Source organism: Arachis hypogaea, chromosome 18, assembly GCF_003086295.3.
Source record: "Arachis hypogaea cultivar Tifrunner chromosome 18, arahy.Tifrunner.gnm2.J5K5, whole genome shotgun sequence".
Taxonomy (NCBI): Eukaryota; Viridiplantae; Streptophyta; class Magnoliopsida; order Fabales; family Fabaceae; genus Arachis; species Arachis hypogaea.
The window spans coordinates 23,622,460-23,642,967 of NC_092053.1; the positions used below are offsets into that span (position 1 = coordinate 23,622,460).

The 20,508-nt window shown below is 33.6% G+C and overlaps 1 protein-coding gene across 1 annotated transcript; it reads right to left on the minus strand.

The window, feature by feature from the left end:
- Positions 1-12,030: 12,030 nt before the first annotated feature.
- LOC112770833 (stem-specific protein TSJT1) lies at positions 12,031-13,628 on the minus strand. Its single transcript, XM_025815245.2, has 4 exons — positions 13,203-13,628; positions 12,865-13,105; positions 12,660-12,780; positions 12,031-12,401 (listed from the first exon to the last, which is right to left on the minus strand). The coding sequence occupies exons 1-4, from the start codon at positions 13,415-13,417 to the stop codon at positions 12,211-12,213; spliced, it is 768 nt and encodes a 255-aa protein (XP_025671030.1). The 5' UTR covers positions 13,418-13,628; the 3' UTR covers positions 12,031-12,210.
- Between the last annotated feature and the right edge of the window lie 6,880 nt (positions 13,629-20,508).

Below are 20,508 nucleotides of genomic sequence, written 5' to 3' on the forward strand. Positions count from 1 at the left end.
TGTGAATAATTCTTCAAAAATGTCCATTTTCTTGGTTTGGGAGTCTTAGGATCAGATTCAATTGGAGTTTGAATTGTTTGGTTGTCCCTTCCAAGATTTTCTGCATTTTCAGGAGATAAAATAGAAATATCTCTGGGAGAATCAACTATCTCAGCATGTTAAATTTTTTGCTGCAAATAAGAATTAGTTTGAGCTAAATTCTTATTTTTAAGATCACTATTTTGAGCACCCGCATAGTCATCTTTCAAAGATCTTGAAACAATATTAGTGTCACAAAAAGAAACATGTATGGATTCCTCAACAACTCTAGAATATTTATGATAAACTCTATAAGTTTTCTAGTTGTAGAATATCTAATGAAAATGCATTCATAAGTCTTTGGATCAAATTTTTCCAAGTTATCTTTAGTATTCAACACAGTATTCGCATCCAAAGATATAAAAAGATTTAAGATTTGGAGGGGTTCCTTTTCATAATTCATAAGGTGTTTTCTTTAAAAACTTTCTAATAATTGTTCTATTCAAAATGTAACATGCAATGTTGACCACTTCGACCCAAAGAAACTTAGGAACATTGCTTTCACATAACATAGCTCTAGCCATTTCTTGTAGACTTCTATTCCTTCGTTCAACAACACCATTTTGTTGAGGTGTTCTTGGATAAGAGAAGTTATGTAAAATTCCTAATTCATCACAAAAATTTTCAAAATTATTATTTTCAAATTCTTTTCCATGGTCACTTTTAATAGAAACAATCTTCAAATATTTTTCATTTTGGACATTTTGCTGAACACCTCAAAAGCCGAAAAAGCATCATTTTTATGCTCAAGAAAAATATCCATCCAAATCTAGTGTAGTCATCCACAATAACCAAGTCATAATATTTACCACCTAAACTTTGAGTTCTAGTTGGCCTAAAAAATTCAATATGTAGTAATTCAAGAGGTTTTTTAGTAGAAATGTCTTCTTTTGATATAAATGAGCTTTTTGTTTATTTTTCCATTTGGCATGCATCATAATTGATGCATTCGTCAAATTTTATTTAGGAAGACTTTTCACTAATTCCTTCTTTATTGACTTGGCTATTTAAAACATGCTAGCATGACCTAGCCTTTTATGCCATATCTATTTTTCAGAGTCCATGGAATTAAAACTTGCTATATTTTGATTTTTAAGATCATCCAGTGTGAGGCCATGCACATTATCGCATATTTTAGCTCCAAACAACACTTCATCAGAATATTCATTAACAACAAGACATTCTAATCTTTTGAAAATTACCGAATAACTTAAGTCACAAAGTTGGCTAATACTCAAAAGACTATTTCTCAATCCGTCAACCAAAAACACATTGTCAATGCAAGTAGAAAAGTCTTTACCCACTTTATCTATGGCAATGATCTTGCCTTTTCTATCATCACCGAATGTCACAAATTTTTCATTGTACTCATTGAGTTTGATGAAAAATGTAGACTTTTCGGTCATGTGCCTTGAACATATACTATCAAGATACCACATTTCTTTCTTTCTTTTGGATGCAAGGAAAACCTACGCAAAGCTTCAAGTGATCTTAGATATCCAAATTAATTTTGATCCTTGGATGTTAATCCTCTTTGGTTGCTTAAGGGCATTGAAATCCTTTACCACTTTCTATACTTTATTTCTAACTTTTCTTTCAACAATAAAGCATTGGAGAGATGAATGGCCATATTTGTTGCAAGTTTGACAATGATTCCTCTTTGCTGATTTTTGCAAGTGATGAGAGGTTTGAACGCTTTTGGTTTTAGAGATTGAAGCTTTAGTTTTAGCATAAGGTTTTTTAAAATCAGCTTCAATTTTTTCAAACTACCTAAACCCAGATTTTTCAAAAATAGGTTTTTGACTAGCTAGTAATTTGTCCAAGTTTCCAGAACTTTAAGCAAATTTTGCTATGTCTTGGTTCAACCTTTAATAATTTTATGCAATCTTCCATTTTCATCAATTCGATCCATTAAATTAATAACCGAGTGCTTCCCTTTAAATCTTTCATTTTCAGATTTAAGACATTTGTTTTCTTCAATTAAATTAACAACACTTTCGATTTTCTTTAGTTTTTTTTAAGGAATCATTTTCAGCTCACATTTATAGTATTTATCCAAAATATTTTTAATATATGCAGTTAAATCATCAACCATTTGATGTAATTCATCAATAGATAGGTCAAAATATTTTACCTCTTTCACTTGATCTTAGTCAGCCATGAAACAAGCTTGTGCTTCGTGTTTGGACTCTTCATCATCCTCGGAGTCATTTTTCAAATCTTCTCATGATACCATCAGCACCTTCTTCCTGTCTTTTCTCATCTTGTCCTCTTTTTTGAACTTGAGACAGTCAAACTTGAAATGGCCAGCTTTCTTGCAATGATAGCATATGACCTTGTTAAAATTCTTCTTGTGTTCCTTTGAACTTGATTCTTTGTTCTTTTCTTTGCTCCTCATGAGTCTTCTCAACCTCCTAGCAAAAAATACAATTTCTTCATCCAAAAAACTATCATTGGAATCTTCTTCCAATGAATCAATATTGAATTTCAAGGCCAATGAATCAAAATGTCACGATTTATGTGAGTGGTTTCATAGGCAAGTAGTTTTTCTCTCAACTCAACATATGACATTTTGTTTAGATTGCTACTTTCATATATGACAGTTATTTTTGTTTTCCACTTCTTGGTGAGACTTCTAAGTATTTTTCTCATAGCACTTGTTCAGTGTGAGTAATCCCATAGCATCCAAGCTATTGATAATGATCGAAAATCATTCAAACATCTCATCGATGATTTCTCCTTCTTTCATCGTGAACATCTCATATTCCTTTCTTAGCATATCGATAATTGTTTTCTTAACTTTTTTGGTACCCTCATGAGTGACTTGGAGTTTATCCCAAATCTTTTTTGCTATTTTGTACCTTGATACCTTTCGGTATTCCTCAAAGCTAATTGAACAATGCATCATGTTGATTGCCTCTGCGTTCAGCTCCACTTTCTTCTTATCTTTGTCGTTCTATTCGGCTTCTTCTTTGAGAGTCACCACTCTTTCAGCACTTGTCTTTGTTGGAACTTGCAGACCGTTCATAATGATCTTTCAAATATTATAATTAATGGATTGCACAAATATTCGCATTCTCTCCTTTCAGTAGGTGTAGTTCTTGCCATTAAAGAAGAGATGTCTGTTGTTGGACTAACCCTTAGTGGGTGTGTAAGCCACGATGTTTGCACCCATATTGTTGGCCATTGGATCTTTACTCCAAGTTATGAAGCTTGATTCCTTGAGACCGAACTCTTGATAGCAACTAAAGGTTATCAATGGCCTAGAGAAGGAGGTTGAATCTATGGTCTCTTTTAAACTCGTTCACTATAATTTTAAATTGGATTCAGAACTGAGTTGATGTTAAGTTTGCCAAGTTGATAATACAGGAGACAATTTTGTTTTGTCTCTTCACGATAGATCAGGAACAGAACAAACTCGTTGCTTTTGGATACTCTGAGTTACTGTGACTTTTGTAAGATAGATTAAGCAGGAGACAATTTCATTTTGTCTCTTATCAAATGAAAAAACAAAAACAGAACATAGAAGAGAAAATGACACAGCCATATATCCTGGTTCAACCACCATATTCAATGTGGCCTACATCCAGTCTCCATCAGAACTGTGGTGGAATTTTGACTATCTTTCACAAAGATTACAATCGCCAATTTCCCTAGGATTCTACCCAATCATATTCAGGACAAACCAAATTTCTATCCAAACTTGATTTGGCTAGGTTCACTCTCTAGACTTTCAACCACTAACTGCTCACCCAACTTAGCAAGGGTATCCTCTCGAGATCATGAATATAAAACGAAAATATATATAAAAGAGATTGAAATAATTTTCTGGCCTTTTTTCTATGAATACTCTCTTTGTCTTTTCTCTTAATGGATTTTATTGATACCTCACTTAATGCCTTTTTTCATTGATAAGAAACAAAGAAAAATAAAAAACTGAAGAACAGAAATTCAATGTAAAACCATGAAAGAGAAGAACGTTAAGTTCGAAAGCTATGAAGACCCAAATAGTGTGCTTACTCTCCTTGCTTCAATTTCTGGATGTTTACCCATTTTAAAAATGAGTAAAGCTTCCAAAACTTGAACTTAGTTGAACACCTTTGACATTGTTCTTTTTCCCCAAAATTCAGATCAGAGACGCAGAGGAAAGATGAAATAGTAGCAGTGATTAGAGTTGGCATGCATCCTTACTTAGCTGCTTCTCTTTCTTCCTTTTTCTTTTGACTTCAAGGATCTGAGCCATTCATCCACTCTTTAGCTCCAAGTTTTGTTTTTGACCTTTGATTCGTAGCAATGATATACAACCTCCATTTGCTTCATCTTACTCGAATAGTGCATGCATGAGGAAGGCAGCTTCAACAAGTTAGAATGGAAGCAAAAAGATGGAAATGTTATGCTGACATTTCTTCTAATTCATCCTTTAATTTGATTTTTACTTTTGACACTAGCATCTGACTTTTCTTCCTCTTTCCTCTTTGTTGCTTCAATTCAATGATAATCTCTTTCATTTTGATGGAATCTTAAACTGAGTTTTTCTTTCTTTGTTTGCTTTTGAAACTTTTCATCCTTGATTTAAGGTTAATCATGTGGGTAACAATTAGAAGAGAGTGAGAGTGTTTGATCATTTAGTTACGAGTCAGAAAGGAAAAGATTGTGCAGTTAAGAGAATTTGGACCTGTTGCACAATAACCAAATAAATTACACGTTATTAGGTTTGCTTTGAAGATTTTATTTTTCTGCACAATAAACATACATAACACATACATTTTTGGGCTTTCAATCCAAAACTATAATGTTATTGTTTTTATTTTCTCAAATTCGACAGGATAAAATAATTAAATAAGCCATTATTTTTATATCTCCAAATCTACCAAATGGCTAAATAGAACAAAAGAGAATAATTTTAAGTGACTCAATTTAGTTATAAATTTTATTAAACAGCTTAATTTAGTCTTTAAAATCAAAGGTTATGAATCAAAAAATTCTAAGAACCAATTTCTAAACCTAATTTATGGAGAGCAGAACAAAAATTAAAAGGGATAAAGTTGTTAATAAGACAAATATACACCTTTTTTGCAAATATAAAACAAACTATTATTTTTACTTGTGAAAAATTCAAAATATTATTTATTTAAAAAGAACAAAATTAACTTTAAATTTAAAAATATAACAAAAATATTTTAATATTAATTTTATTTATAAATAATTTAAGTAATTTATTCATTTTTTTATAAATATAAAATTAGTTTCATTTTTTATTCATAAATAAATTTTTACGAGAATTACTAAGAATCCCCAACTCATAAAGTCAGCTTAATCGTTTTTCATTTAATAGATTTCATGGCATGAACCATAAATTAAGAACCATATCCAAATTGCTAATGCAAAGCCAGACTTCATGTTCGTATCAAACACTAATAACAACTTTCTTTTATAAATTATAACTATGGACTTGGTAATCGGATAATGTTTGGATAGGATCAAATATAATAGTCAATAGAATATCTCCTCCCCAGAATACCACTAACTATTTGAAGAAAAATATATAAATAAATGGATAAGCTAGAGCTGATAGGTCCCACCAATGAGACTATTCAAAGTTCTAGACAAAGTCCGGGGCGGCCTTATTCATCAGATTCACTCGTATAATTAAGGTTTAATTATTCTGTTAGTTTCGTAAAAATTTTAATTAGATTTTTATACTTTTTTTTTTAATTGAGTCCTTGTATTAAATTTTTTTTAATTAGGTTTTTATATTTTTTTTATTTAAGTCTTTATACTAATTCTTTTTTTTTTTTAGTTAGGTCCCTATAAAATTAAGTCAATTATTATTAAGAGGAACTTAATTGAAAAAAAATGAGTGCAAGAATCCAATTAAAAGGAAAAAAAGTATAAAGACCTAATTGTAAATTTCACGAAACTATAAGAACTAATAGAATAATTAAACCTATAATTAATAATAGGCATTCTATCATACAATTAATTAGCATGATTTTCTGGTGAAGTGATACTATTTTGGTATGTGGAACCACCAACTTTAGGGATTTTTTTGTTTAAATTAAATAAATATATAAATTACAGAAATACATAAAATGTGAGGTACTAATAAAAATATGTATTTTTACACATCTCGAATGTTGAGGAGTAAGTTAAAAATTAAATATATTTCGGTGTCTGAGATCCCATATTATGGTCGGACAACGTGGAGACATATCCTGGCCTGAGTGCATCCGCGATAAGTATTATTATGAAGATCGGGAACTGAGCATCTGAGATATGTGGCAACCGAGAAAGGGGACTCAGTACCTGAGATATATACAATCCTCCTAATAATGGAGTCTCAGCATCCGAGATATAGTCAAAGTTTCAAGGGTATAATTTGTGTCTCAGCACCGGGATATGTATATTATGATTTAGGTGTCTCTGCACTCAAGATATATTGGAGAATAACTTTATTTATAGAGCCCATCCCTCAACCATCTCCTCACAATTCACAAATCAATATTTTCTTCCTCTTCTTTCTGTTTTGTTCTGATGGAGAATAATCAATTCTTTTTTGTTATGATTTATCCTAATGGGATAGTAAAACACGGTGATGAGGGAGTGATTTTCGAGTCTGATAAGACTGTCATGTTGCACACCAACCAGGTTGATACCCTACATGCGCTAAAGACGGTCAAGTGAGAAATATGGGGGAATAGGTACCAAGGAGGTTGGGCGGGTTGCATATAGATTTTTGCACGCGCTTCCGAATGGTGGATTTACCAACATGTTATTTTGGATTGATGAGGATCAGCATGTGAGGGTAATATTTTTGACGTACATGCACGGCTAATGCCACAACATGTGATGGAGCTGTATGTTGCAGTCTCTAACGTGGTTGTTGGTGGTTGGTCATCTCCTTCGAGTCCTGAAATTGTCCCACTGAAGACCACACCGATCCACTACGTCCAACCTCATGATAGTGTCGCAAGTACGATAGTGAGGGCAAATCAACTTATGTTTCTAGATATAGGTCGTTTAGCGATACTACTTTCACTGATGAGTATGTGCTGGAGACTCCCACCGGCGGTGTTGGTCGGTTTCTCATGCCTCTCTCTTTGGCCATTCCTCGATTGTCAGAAGTTCCTAGTCATTATCACACTTCCAATTGGACGCAATGCAGCTAGACGATCTTTTGAATGCCGGTGAAGGGGAGGATTACTATACGGATGGTGGGGGTGGAATTCTGAGTTGGTCATAAGTTCAGGAACCGTGATGCAGTTCTAATGGCAGTGAAGAACTATAGTATTCGACAGAATGTGGAGTACAAAGTTTGAATTCGGATAGGCTTAAATACCACTGTCATTGCAAGCAATTCACAAACGGTTGTCCATGGAGTCTTCGTGTGGTACTACACCAGAACTTGAACTACTGGTATATTTCACAATTTATTTTGGATGAATTAAAGTCTATTATGTTAATTTTGTGTTGTACTGAATGTTGACATCCACGAGTAATTTGTAGGGAGGTGCATAAGTTCGGTGAAGTACACACTTGTTTGGCACTAACTATGTCTCCGGACTATGCTCAGTTGGATAGTAGTTTGATTTGCAAGGTTGTATTACCTATGATAAAGACTGACCCGTTGGTGTCTATCCCGGTATTGCAAAATGCGGTACATCAAAATTACCATTTCAAGCCCTCGTATCGAAAGGTGTGGATGGCGAAGTAGAAAGCGATTACCCAGATTTATGGTGACTGGGTAAGGTTGTACAACAGGATACCTGCGCTCTTACAAGCTTTGCAGGAATGCCTCCCAGATACGATTCATGAATGCGTTGCGATTCCTTATTACAACGGGGACATGGTTGACGGAGAGTGGAGCCAATTTGATAAGGTATTTTGGGCATTTTCTCCATGCATTGAGACGTTTAAACATTGCAAGCTTTTTGTATCTGTGGATGGGACACACTTGTATGAAAAGTATGGGGGCACGTTGTTAATTGTTGTAGCTCAAGATGATAATAACAACATTCTTCCCATAGCTTTTGCATTAGTCGAGTCTATACAACGGAGTCATGGTCATTTTTTCTCTCGAATTTGAGACAATGTTACTCCGCAGGCTGGAATCCTTATCATATCAGATAGATTGCAGGCCATTCGCACTGCCCTAAATGCACCTCACAGTGGATGGCATCCTCCGTCGGCTAATCATGATTACTACATCCGGCACATGGCTTCAAATTTCAATTCACGGTTCAAATGGCCAAGGGTAAGAGGTACCTTATAAATGCAACGTATAGTTCAAGAAAGGAGGGTTGCGATTGGTACTTGGATACTTTGGGTACACTATCCCGTGACATGGTGGATTGGGCCCTTCGTTTTAGGGAGAATTTATGGCTGCAACATTATGACAAAGGTTGTCGGTATGGTCACATGACGACGAACCTATCGGAGTGTATAAATGCAGTGCTGAAGGGAATGGGGAACCTTCCCATAGCTGCGATTGTTAGGACAATGTATGAGAGGTTGCAACAACTACTTGTGTGCAAAGGTCGCGAAGCACATGCTCAATTACAGAGTGGACAGATATACTCATAGCGGCTGTTGGCAGCTATAGAAAAGAACAGAGAGAACGTGCCGATAATGTGAGTCACCCATTGTGACCATATGGCATCCGTGTTCAGTGTCGAGGAGGAGGAGCCGATGGATGGATGGTCCTAAACTTCATATCACATTCGTCTTAATGTGCGTACATGCGACTGCGGTCTATTCCAGTCGTTACATTACCCATGTCGACATGTCCTGGCGGCATGTGCAACTGTGAGCATCAAGTAAGGGCATTTCGCCGATCTCATATACAACATGGCCTCTGTTTTCAAGGTATATAGATAGAGTTTTCACCGATACCCAACGAAAAGATATGGCCTACATGGTTCGGTGCACGCCTAAAGCCCAACCCAGCTATGCGACGGGAGGTAACAGGAAGACCAGTCTCTACTCGGCTACGAAGAGATAGATGCCGTTGAGCGTATAGAGAAGAGATGTGGGCTATGCCAAGGGAAGGGATGCACTAGATGAGGGTGTCCCAATGCTCCGCAGTCGGATCCATGACTACTAACGGTTTAGAGTTTAGGTGTTGGATTGCTTTTTGTAAGTTTTATGAATAATGAAACAATCTATTTATATCTATTGTATTTGTTTTTATGTATAATGAAATAATCTATCTTTATGTTTATTGTATCTGTTTTTCTTTAGTCGTGTTGCTTTTATATCAAGCTAAAGCATTAACGTAAAAAGCACAACTCATGGTCGTAATACTACATATTATATAGTCATATATGAAAAATCCGATAACCTAACATACAATGATATCATATTAAAACCCAGATAATGTATAGAACATAAAAACATCTATCCAAACTATATACTAACGCCATTCGTCTACAAGATCCAAATAGTGTCCAGTCCCACATCCACGAGGACGAGTCACCCTCGGAGGATGAGCTGGCCAAGTACCAACACCTGGGTGGCTCGTAGTGGGGGGTGTCCACTGTGGTAGTGGTGGTGGAAGAACTACTCCATGTATAGGTGGTGGTGGAGGAGGTGGTAGCCAGACCGATCCCGACAGAGGTGGGTGTAATGGTGGTGGTGGAGTCTAATAATACGATGATGGTGCGGATCCATACTGATAGTGTGATGATGGTGCGGATCACACAGTGTTAAAGTACCACCATTAGGAACGATATACCAATGCATGAAAAATACAGAAACTAATAAAGGTAGTACCTGGTCAAATGTGAGGCCATCGATGCGACAACGTAAAGTCTGGATCCTGCTATCATGACGATTTCTATTTTGTTGCTCTAGTCCTGCCAATCTTGCAGAATAAAAATATTTGAACATAATTTAATTAATTACATTAATTAACACGCATTCAATGTCTATTACTTGTTAAATTAAAAATTATTCACAGTATGCACATACCTACCTGCAAGTGGGAACCTAATGACGTCATATCCTGCCAGATTAAAACATAGGAACCTATGGTAGATCCAGGAGACAAGAAGCGGCATGCAATCTACAGTGTCAGTCACATCACGTCCTGTCGCGATGAACAGTGAGGGGGTACATATGACAGAGCATGCAGTGCAGACCCCATGACAACTGGCTGCATCGATGAAAATCCTCCAACAGCGGCAGCAATCTCAAAGGGACAAGTGTAGCAGACTTGTCCGTGAACAGAAACCCCAATAAGTATTATTAGGTAGCATCGGGGCGTACTGACGGAGTGTACCCGGAGCTTCCCCAGCTGGAATGTGTGAAACTCTGTCCCTCAGCTAGGTCATCTTCACCTCGAAAACCTGCTTTCCTCCCTCTGGCTGTAGTGGCAGCCTGGCGCCAAGTAAATCCTCAACTCACTCCCACGTGGGGTGTCCATGCCATCGTTGGAAGTCTATGATACAACCTCCAATCGGTTCTACATCAGTGCGCAGACCAATGTGGTAGGCAACACCCTAGAGCGTAATGTATTTGACCTCACCCCATGGAATGTGGAACGTGTGGGTCTCGGGCCTCCACCACTCGACAAATGCAGAGATCAAGAAATTGTCACACATGAAATTCCTTAACTCTACTGCATGTCTAAATCCCGCCTCCCCAATATAAGGCAATAGGATGTCCGGAGAGGGGAGGCCTAGGATCACACGGCTGGCAACAGTGACCGGGGTCTCTGCAATATCCGTAACATTTACTCTTGTATATTAATCTCATCTAAACCATTAATTGTGTTACCATTACTAAAAATTCTAAATCAAGTAGATAAACATTGATAATAAATACAATAGATATCGTACGAATACAATTTGTGTTGCTAATATTCATAGCACTTACTAAAGATAGGACTCTCAAACAATATGTAAAAAAATTAAATCATTCATATTGCACTATTTTAACCTGACAGTTACATTTGGACATGACTTCAATTAATTACCTATTAATTTCACTAACCTATTAATTAATAATTACCTATTTTATTTATTTAACTTAAGTTACAATTAGTTACCTATTTATTTATTTCACTTAAGTAATAATTAGTTACAATTAATTATACAAAATATCAAACTATATTATACCTGATAATATATATAAATTGCCTAACTTTATCTAATGACTAAGTCTTACCACATTAATTAAGTTGCTAAAACCTAAACATCTAAACTAATTATTCACTGAAAATAAAACAAAGAAAAACTACTAATCTTAAAATCTAAAGCTCCAGTCACGTGCCAAGTAGCATTCAATCTATTGATGTTTTCATCGCAAACATATTTTCAAGGGACCATATTTACTTAAGGAACTTGAACTTGAACATTTAGAAACTAACAAAATTCTTAAAAAAATTATTCAAATGCCCAACAATTTCGGCTGCTGTGACTTTATATATGCATTCGAACATATCTTAAATGCTGAGATCCAAATTAGACAAATAGTACATATCTCGAATACTGAAATCTCTTTTTCAGTTACCACATATCTCGGGTGTTCAGTTCCCAATCTCCACAATAACATATTCGACGTCGCCCAATCACAACACGGGATCTCAGATGCGATATATGTTATATTTTGAACTTACCCCTCAACATCCAAAATGCGTAAAAATACACATTTTTGTAAATACCCCACTTAATATATTTTCGTAATTTATATATTTATTTAATTTAAATAAAAAAAAATCCCCAACTTTAGTTGATACTTTGCATCTACATCGATTTATTTGTCATTGTCATCCATACCATAAGATTCCGATGACCTACTTCCATATAGAAAAAAAAAATATTTTTATTTTAAATATTTTTATTTTTAACTCTTCCATTTTCTTTTTTGCATAATTATGAAAAATTAGAGAATAATTACTGAAAACAAAATTATGCCTTTAAAAAGAAAAAAAAAAAAAAAAGAAGAGCAGCATTTTGAGTGTTGTACTATTTATATACTAAGTTAAAGAAACAGAACAGAAAACATTACAAGCAAGCAGAAAACAAGACGATCTGGGTTAGGGAGGAAATTAAAGGAAACATAGAAACATTGATATGTGACATATTTTTGGTTTACATTCCTATTGTGAAAATAGTAATAATAATAATAAGGCTAATGTTGATCCCATTCCATCCAGTTAGATTGACTTCCAACTCTTGGAATGCTGTTGACTCTTGAGAATTTATCAACCTTAAAATTGGCTCCACACATTGCACCTTCACTGTCTATTCTTGGCATTGCCTTCAACTTGTTCATTGGGTGCTCAAAGCTCATCAAACCCCCTTCACTGTGGAACATACACCCTGCATTCCATATTCATTCCAATCCCAACAAAACTATCTTGTCAATCCTTACTAAATTCTAATCATAATTATTAATTAAACATAATTTATAATCTTCATTTTGGTCACTCAAATAACTCACATGTACTCTTGCCCATTGGAATAATGCATTAGGCTCTAATTTAAAGGAAACTTTTCACCAATTTGATTGGACTTTGAAAGATAATAATAAATCCTAAAATCTAAAATAAATAAAAAAGTATTTATTAATTTAATTACCTGTTGGAAAAGGAGCAAATGATTTGGCACAACCCTCTTTGATAACTTGCAGATCATCAGAGATCACCACAGATCCATCAGCTGCAATTCCCCAATACAACTTCACCCCTCCATCAGAACCCTGAAACAATCATAATCGTAATTCAGCAATAATCAAAATTTATTTAGGAATTAATATTAATTAATTAAGTAATTAATTAATTACCAGTGCTGCAAAGACACTGCCAACCTTGCTGTCATAGACAACAAAGGCAAAGCTACCATCAAGTTCCTTGACAACCTGATCTGCAGGGTATGGACCTCTGTCACGTAGGGTCTTGTAAGCTTCAATCACAAGCATGGCTTCATTGCTTCCCTTTGACAATCCATACTGCTTGTTCATGTATGATAGATTCTTCAAGCTCCCCAAGAACACACAATATATGTCATCAAACCCACAAAACAACCTGCCAGTAAAGTAGCTCTCTTTATTAGAATAATCTAAATCAATTATTTAAATTTTGAATTGTGAAAGTATGGTAATGATAATAATAAATAAATAACCTTTGGTTATTAAGAGAGAAAGGATTATCAGGGCGGACATAAGCTAAAACAGCAGCATGGCCAAAGCTGATAGAGCAAGTGTTGTTTGGATGAAGGGAAAGAAAATCTCTGAGAGTCTCTTCAGGAATCTTAGGCTTCTTGGAACCTTTGTAAGAAGCTGGACTATTCAACTCATCTGGTGGATTTGCAAAAGCCTTGTGGAATATGGCCAGCATTTTTCTTTATTGGTTTTGGCTTAATAATAATGATAATAATGATTTAGCTATTTGTAGATCAAAGGGAATGAAATAATGCAGGGTTTGGAGCATAGGAGAAATTCTAATATTTATATGGTGGCAATGATAGTAAGTAGTACCTAGCCATCTTCAAGTGTTAAGAGGGTGGCGTGTGTGTCTTCATCAAGTTTGTGGGCGTGGGACCTAGTTTGGTGGATAAGCATCCAGATTTTGGTTCTTATAGTAAGATATTTTCTTGTGTGAAATTATATTCTAACAATTAAGTTGGAGGATTATATAAAAAAGAAAATTATTAAGAGGCATGATTGTTAATTCCTTTATGAGTAATAACTAATAACTAATAAATCATGCCAATAATTTTTTTTGGATACTTTGATCTTGCTTTCTATATGTATGTTTGTGTTTATATAACTTTTTTATAGGTTGCACAAATTTTTTTCTTTATTTTCTTGTATAATTAACAATTTGATTTTTATGCACGGATATTATAAAAGAATTTTATATAAATAATTAATTGTGCATTATCATATAAATAAAAATAATTAATTTTTAATTTGTCATTTAAAAAATTATTTAAAGACATGAACTGAATTGGATAATTTTATACAAAGTTTAATTATTTTATTAGTTATATAGTTTTACTAAATTTGTAATTAAGTCTTTATATTTTTTTTTCGGGTCAAGTACGATTTTAGTTTTTAAGGTATAGACAAAAAATTTTTTTTGTTCCCAATCTTTTTTTTCATACAAAACCGTCCCTAAAGTTTAAAACTAAATTTTAAAATCATTATTTTTATTTAAATTTTAAAATTTTGGACCAAATTACTCATAATAAAAACTTATAAAATAAAAAAAAAATAAGAGAAAGAGAGTGTTTTTTCTCCTGCAAAAATAAGATGTCCACGATCCACCTCTGCTTCTGCTTCCACCGCCACCTCCGTACAATTTTTGGTCTCTAAGATAAGGACGATTTTAAAACCAAGTTAAATCTTAGGACAATTTTTCGACCTATACTTTAGGGACCAAAATCGTACTTAATCTTTTTTTTTCTTTTTAATTAAATTTTTACACTGCTTTTAGTTTTATAATTAAGTTATTGTTAGTGTAAAAAATATCCACAATTAAAAATCTAATTAAATCGTTAATTTTAACGTTTTTAATATAGAAATGAACTAATTACAAAGTTTAGGAATCTAATTAAAAAATATAGAAACCTAATTACAAAATTAGTAAAATTATAAAGACTAATAGAGTAATTATATTTTATAAAATTATGTAAAATTCTTTAAACTCGTTACCTAAAATTTTTTACACTATTAGGATATCTAAATTAAATAAATAATGAAATGTGTATAATAATAATACAAAAATTTTGCAGTTAGTTAAAATGTTAAACTTAGTTAATTTAAGTGTAAGAAGCTATTAATAAATAAGATTTATTAGGCTCTTTTGTTGTTTTCTTTCTCAAGACGAAGTATGTGGTCCTACTTTGTCGCTTTCATCAACATCTTTTAATTTCCCAGTTCCTGATTGCTATTACCATGGGAGAGAATGATATCACTTTTCCCTTGTTTGGGCACAAAAGTCCCTCAATCATGCAAGCAATGGACAAACTAATCATTCTTCTTTCATCCACTTGGAATTTTTATTTTTTGATAAAAAAAATAATATTTATTATGAATAAATATTGTTTTAATCCCTAAAATTTAGGGTCAAAATTAAATTCGTCCTTAATCTTATTTTGGATTTAAAATCTTCCCTCAACGTTTCATTTGGTATTAAAATCGTCCTTTCAACTTTTTTCGGACAAAAATATCTTTATATTTTTTCTTACCCTAATCCCATCGTTCAGTGCCACTATCACCACCTTTATTACTACCAATTATTCCTCTTTTCATATTTATTCATTTTAATCCATCAACAACAACACAACACAACATAACATTCAAATTTAAAAATTCATCATCAACAATGTAACATTCAAATTCAAGAACAATATTAACAACCTCATTTATTTCAAAGAGATTGGAAAGAGAGTGAGACTGTCGAAAAGAAAGGGGAAGCGAGAGAACAAGAGAGCGAGAGAGAGAGAGAGAACTCAAAATTGTGGCTACCACCATCGAAACCGCCGCCACTGTTGCTCTTAAAAATTGTCGCCGGAAAAGGAAGGAAAAGGAGATCTAGAACTAGAGAAGTCCTTGCAAACACTAACAGAGAAGCAGAAAAGTTCAACCTCAATGTTCACCACTATCTCCGACGCTTAAAAAATATTTGTTTTAAATGCAACATCAAATCCAATAACAACAACAACAACAACAATAAAGCATTCAGATTTTTTATAAATGAAAAACTTAATCAATTACAGAAAATGACAAACGATATCCAAAGCAAAGTAGAGAAAACAATGTCACTGATTTATGCCGCCACTGCGATGTTATTGTCGGAGAAGGTCGTCGACAGCCGACAAGGTAAACGGTGACGGCGCCGTGACCGACGCCGAAGAGGAAGGCGACGACGGCGGAGCGGATGCTCTTCAATGGCGAGGCGAGGCGAGGGCGACCGTCAATCTCGACGGCGGTAGAGGAGTCCTTAATAGCAGATTTCTGTCGTGGTTTCCTCTTTCAACACATGCAACAACAACAACACAATAACGACACCATTTTAAAGAGTACCGAAATTAGGAAAAAGATGCTCATGAGGAAGAAGGGGAGTGGGTTTAGAGGGTGGTCTGATTAAAAAAAAGAGGAAGAGAAAGAGAAAGAGAAAGAGAAAAAGAAAGAGAAAAAAGAGTGTAAAATATTAGAATAAAGAAGTATTTTTTTAAATAAAAAAAGAGGACAGCCAAACAAAAAAAATAATTTTAATATCAAATAAAACATTAAAAATGATTTTAAAACCAAAATAAGATTAAAAACGAATTTATTTTTGACCTTAAACTTTATGAACCAAAAGAATATTCATTTCTATTTATTATCTTATACTTCTCCGCTTAATTTTTTTGTTTATCTTTTATCGGAAGCTGGCTATTTTGACCTTTCAAAAAAAGATTGAAATATTTGTCCATTTATATACAAATATTAAAAATTGAAAATGTTGTGGTAAAATAAAATAAAATTTTCGGATAAGCCATTGTATTTTGTAACATCCTGTGGGTTTGTAATTGTAAGTTGTAACTGCTGCATGTGTTCTTATCCTTTTTCTATCTTTATCCACTCTATCACTGTGAGCATGAGCTTCAAGATTCCTTCAATAATAAATTTCACGGTGAAGTTAGCTCAGCTTTTTATTTTTCTCATTATTATGTGGACCATTAAGACCCCACCTCGTGATTATTCCGGGTAAGGTCTAGTCTCAATTTTATGATTCTATGGACTGTACATAATTTGGTTGCATAGATATTTATGTAGTAAAATTCAATCCGATTTCTCTCTATTTTTAATATAATTTTTATTAAATTTTTTTAAATATTTTATTATTTTGAGATAATATAAGTTTTTGTTAAAAAATTTATCAAATAATAACAAAAATTAAATTTAAGAAGATTTTATTTATTAATTTATTATTAAAAAAGTCTTTCACTCATAACGATTAAGTGAAAAAAGACTACCATAAAAAATAATGTCACAAAAAAAAATACAGCACAAAAAATTTATAAAAAAAATTGTGATATTAATGGTATTAGTATTAATATTGATAGTAGTAGAAGAAATAATGATATCATCATAAGATAAGATTATAGAATAAAAATAGTAAAAATAAAAATGATAATGATGAAGATAAGAAAGATAATAATAGTAGTAGTGGTCGTTGATAAATTTTGTGGGGTTTAAATTTCACACATTATAAATAAAATTTTATAAAACTAATTTATGTTGCTGGATTTTTTAATTAAAAAATTGTATTATCTCAAAATAATAATGTTAGTGTCGAAGTGTCTAATTTTTAAAAAAAATTGCATTGTTCTTTATGAAAATGGATAAGAGTCAAGCCGAGTCTTTACTCATCATAATTAAAAGAGAAAAAAAAAGTATAAAAAACTAATTATTAGTTAATCAATACTAGCCAATTTTATTTAGAATTTATAGTTTAGACTTTAAAGTGCAAGCTTAAAGGTTTATATGATTTAAAATTTAGAATTGACAAAATAGTTTTTTTGTGGGTTAATATAATGAGGTAACCGTTAATGCGGTACTCAAAAAATTCAACGCTGATAAAAAAAATTTCTAAAAGAAATTGATTAAATAGTCTTTTGAATAATTTAAAAATATGATAAAATAATTAATAAATATTATATTTTTATATAAGTAAAAAGTTTTTATATTTAATAAACGATTTATCCATTTGATTCTAATTTTTATAACAGTATTTGAATAAATATTTAGAAGATGTACAAAAAATTTAAAGCAAAATTTAACTTTTAAATTTTTTATTTTATTTTTTAAAAAAATATGGTCATTTACAAAAAAAATTTACTTGATATAAAATTACCAAATTTTGAAGAAGAAAAGATATTATTTTTCTAATGATGATTGTGAAGAATTACATCAAAATATAATCTCTAAATTTCTTTTAAAAAATATATATTTAATATCTGGTTCCTTTTATCGCATTTTTTAATCTTTCAAGATCTTATTTGTTATTAGTATGATTATTTTTATCACCAATATAAATTTTTGAGTATTATTTTAATAGTTTATTCTAATATAATATCATAACATAATAGGATTTTTTTAAATAAATAATTTAATTATTTTATTTACTAATATAGATAATTTAGACATAATTTACGTTTTTTATCCTGTTACTTATCTCATTTACCGTGTAAACAAATTAATTATGAGTATTGTAAACGAGATAAGACGCACATTTTAAACACGTATCACGTGATATGTGAGAATTGACGAAGTCCACATATCTCGTTTACAATGTAAACAAGATATACTCATAATTAATCTGTTTATACTATAAACAAGATACGTGTTTGTAAGTATAAAAATATTAATAATTTAATTTGTATCGATTTAAAAAATAAAAATCAATGTATTTTGTTACTATTTAAATCGAATGGAATATTAATAAATGTTGTAGTTGCATCATTAAATTTGAAAAAAATTAAATATAGGAACAATTACAGAAATTGTGTTTATTTTATTGGCATCAAAATCTTCTACTACGTACGATTTTTTATGTTTTTCAATTTTTCATATTCTAAGTTCCTATTTACTGAAATAAAATATTTGGAGATGAATTTTATCCAAATACAACTTTTGAAATGGCAAGAAGCAAATGCAATTTTTCATATCTCTATAGAAATTCTTACTGGCAGTAGCGGTTTATAGAAGAACGTAAACTGCTACTAGTAGTCGCGGTTTACGTAGGTTAGCATTTTACACAGAAACCGCTATAGGCAGCAGCCGTTTCTGTTGAGTGTGGCATGTGCATAAACCACTACATACAGACAGTAGCAGTTTATGTGTTGGGTGGCGTGAACATAAACCGCTGAAGGCAGTAGCGGTTTACGTTGAGTGTGTGTGCGTGGTGGTTGGTTATATATACCCCTCTAAGGCATTGAGGTAGAAGAGGATTGTCATTTCTCACAAATGAATGGTGAGGAGAGTTTTGTGACTCTAGTTCATTGCTCTGGGAAAATTCAAAAAAGCAAAAGGCATGGTGTTAAATTTAGATAGGGAACTGCTTAGTGTTTTTATCTGGTCATCGAGTACATTGGTAGAGATAAAACACAATATATTACAGAAGGTGGGTGTGTGTGGGACAAAGTGGGTAAAAAAATTGTTCTACAAAATTTTCATTGCCGTTTTGTCGGCCAGTGTGAAGTATGAGACATTTTTGATAGGGTCTAATGAAGACATTCAGATCTTGTTTCACTGTTGGCGGAGTTTTTTGGAGGTTAGAATACCCGAGCTTCTTGCGAAGTTTGAAGATGGCGTCGATAGCTCTAGGGCATCGACGCCGAATCCTCAGTCAATGATGATGGATGGTGCCTCGACGTCGATGCCTGTGGTAGCACCTTCAGGTCTGATCCCTGATCCTCCACGTGTTGCGGCTGGTACTGATGGTGTGCCTCGTGGTGTTCCTGATTTTGAAGTTGAGGCCGGACCGGATCGAGTTGAGAATGCAATGTGGGACGATGATTCGGACGATAAGCTGGTCAACATTGGTGGGGACAGTGATGATGATATTCCGAGCAATACACATACACCCCACGGAGCTTCGGCTTCCGGCACACAACAGTATCCTTCACACTTGTCAACCTTGAACTTGGAAGCCATCGGCCAACAGCAGAACGTAGAGGCAACCTTCGCGGGCCAGGGTCTGCATGATGCGACTGCTTTGACAGACTTTCAGATTGGCCAATCCTTCCAGAGTAAGGAGGAAGTTATGTTAAGTGTAAAGGATTACAGCATCCAGCGTGGAGTTGAGTACAGGATGATGGAGTCAGACCATCTCAAATACAACGGGAGATGTAAGGAGTTTAGAAAAGGATGCACATGGATGATCCGTATCACGCTGCAACAAAGGAAGAGCACCTGGGAAGTTAGTAGGTACAACGGACCGCACACGTACTTGGCCACATCGATATCGAGCGACCACAGACAGCTTGATTACCATGTCATATGTGCGACAATGTTTTTGTTGGTCAGAGCTGATGCCTCAGTTACGATTAAGGTGTTGCAGGAAGCACCAGAGGCAACCTATGGTTTCAGGCCTAGCTATAAGAAGGTATGGATGGCAAAGCAGAAGGCAGTAGCACAGATCTATGGTGACTGGGAAGAGTCTTATGGTGAGTTGCCTCGTTGGATCCTTGGGGTGACATCCACCATGGAGGGTACGATTGCTCTGTTGAAGACCTCTCCGGTTAGAGTGGGTGATCAGGTTGATGAATCAACAGTCTACTTTCATCGTCTTTTTTGGACATTTCCTCCATGTATTGAGACTTTCCGACACTGTAAGTCGCTAGTCATCATCAATGGTACGCACTTGTATGGCAAGTATGGAGGAACTTTGTTGTTGGCTATTGCTCAAGATGAAAACTCGAAAACTCGAACATT

What these genes read in the sequence shown, in the direction of transcription:
- LOC112770833 (XM_025815245.2), bottom strand. Translation starts at nt 13,417, where the DNA reads ATGCTGGCCATATTCCACAAGGCTTTTGCAAATCCACCAGATGAGTTG. An exon ending in TTCTCTCTTAATAACCAAAG is followed by an intron (nt 13,106 to 13,202) that starts GTTATTTATTTA and finishes CTTTACTGGCAG; the next exon opens with GTTGTTTTGTGGGTTTGATG. An exon ending in GCAGTGTCTTTGCAGCACTG is followed by an intron (nt 12,781 to 12,864) that starts GTAATTAATTAA and finishes TGATTGTTTCAG; the next exon opens with GGTTCTGATGGAGGGGTGAA.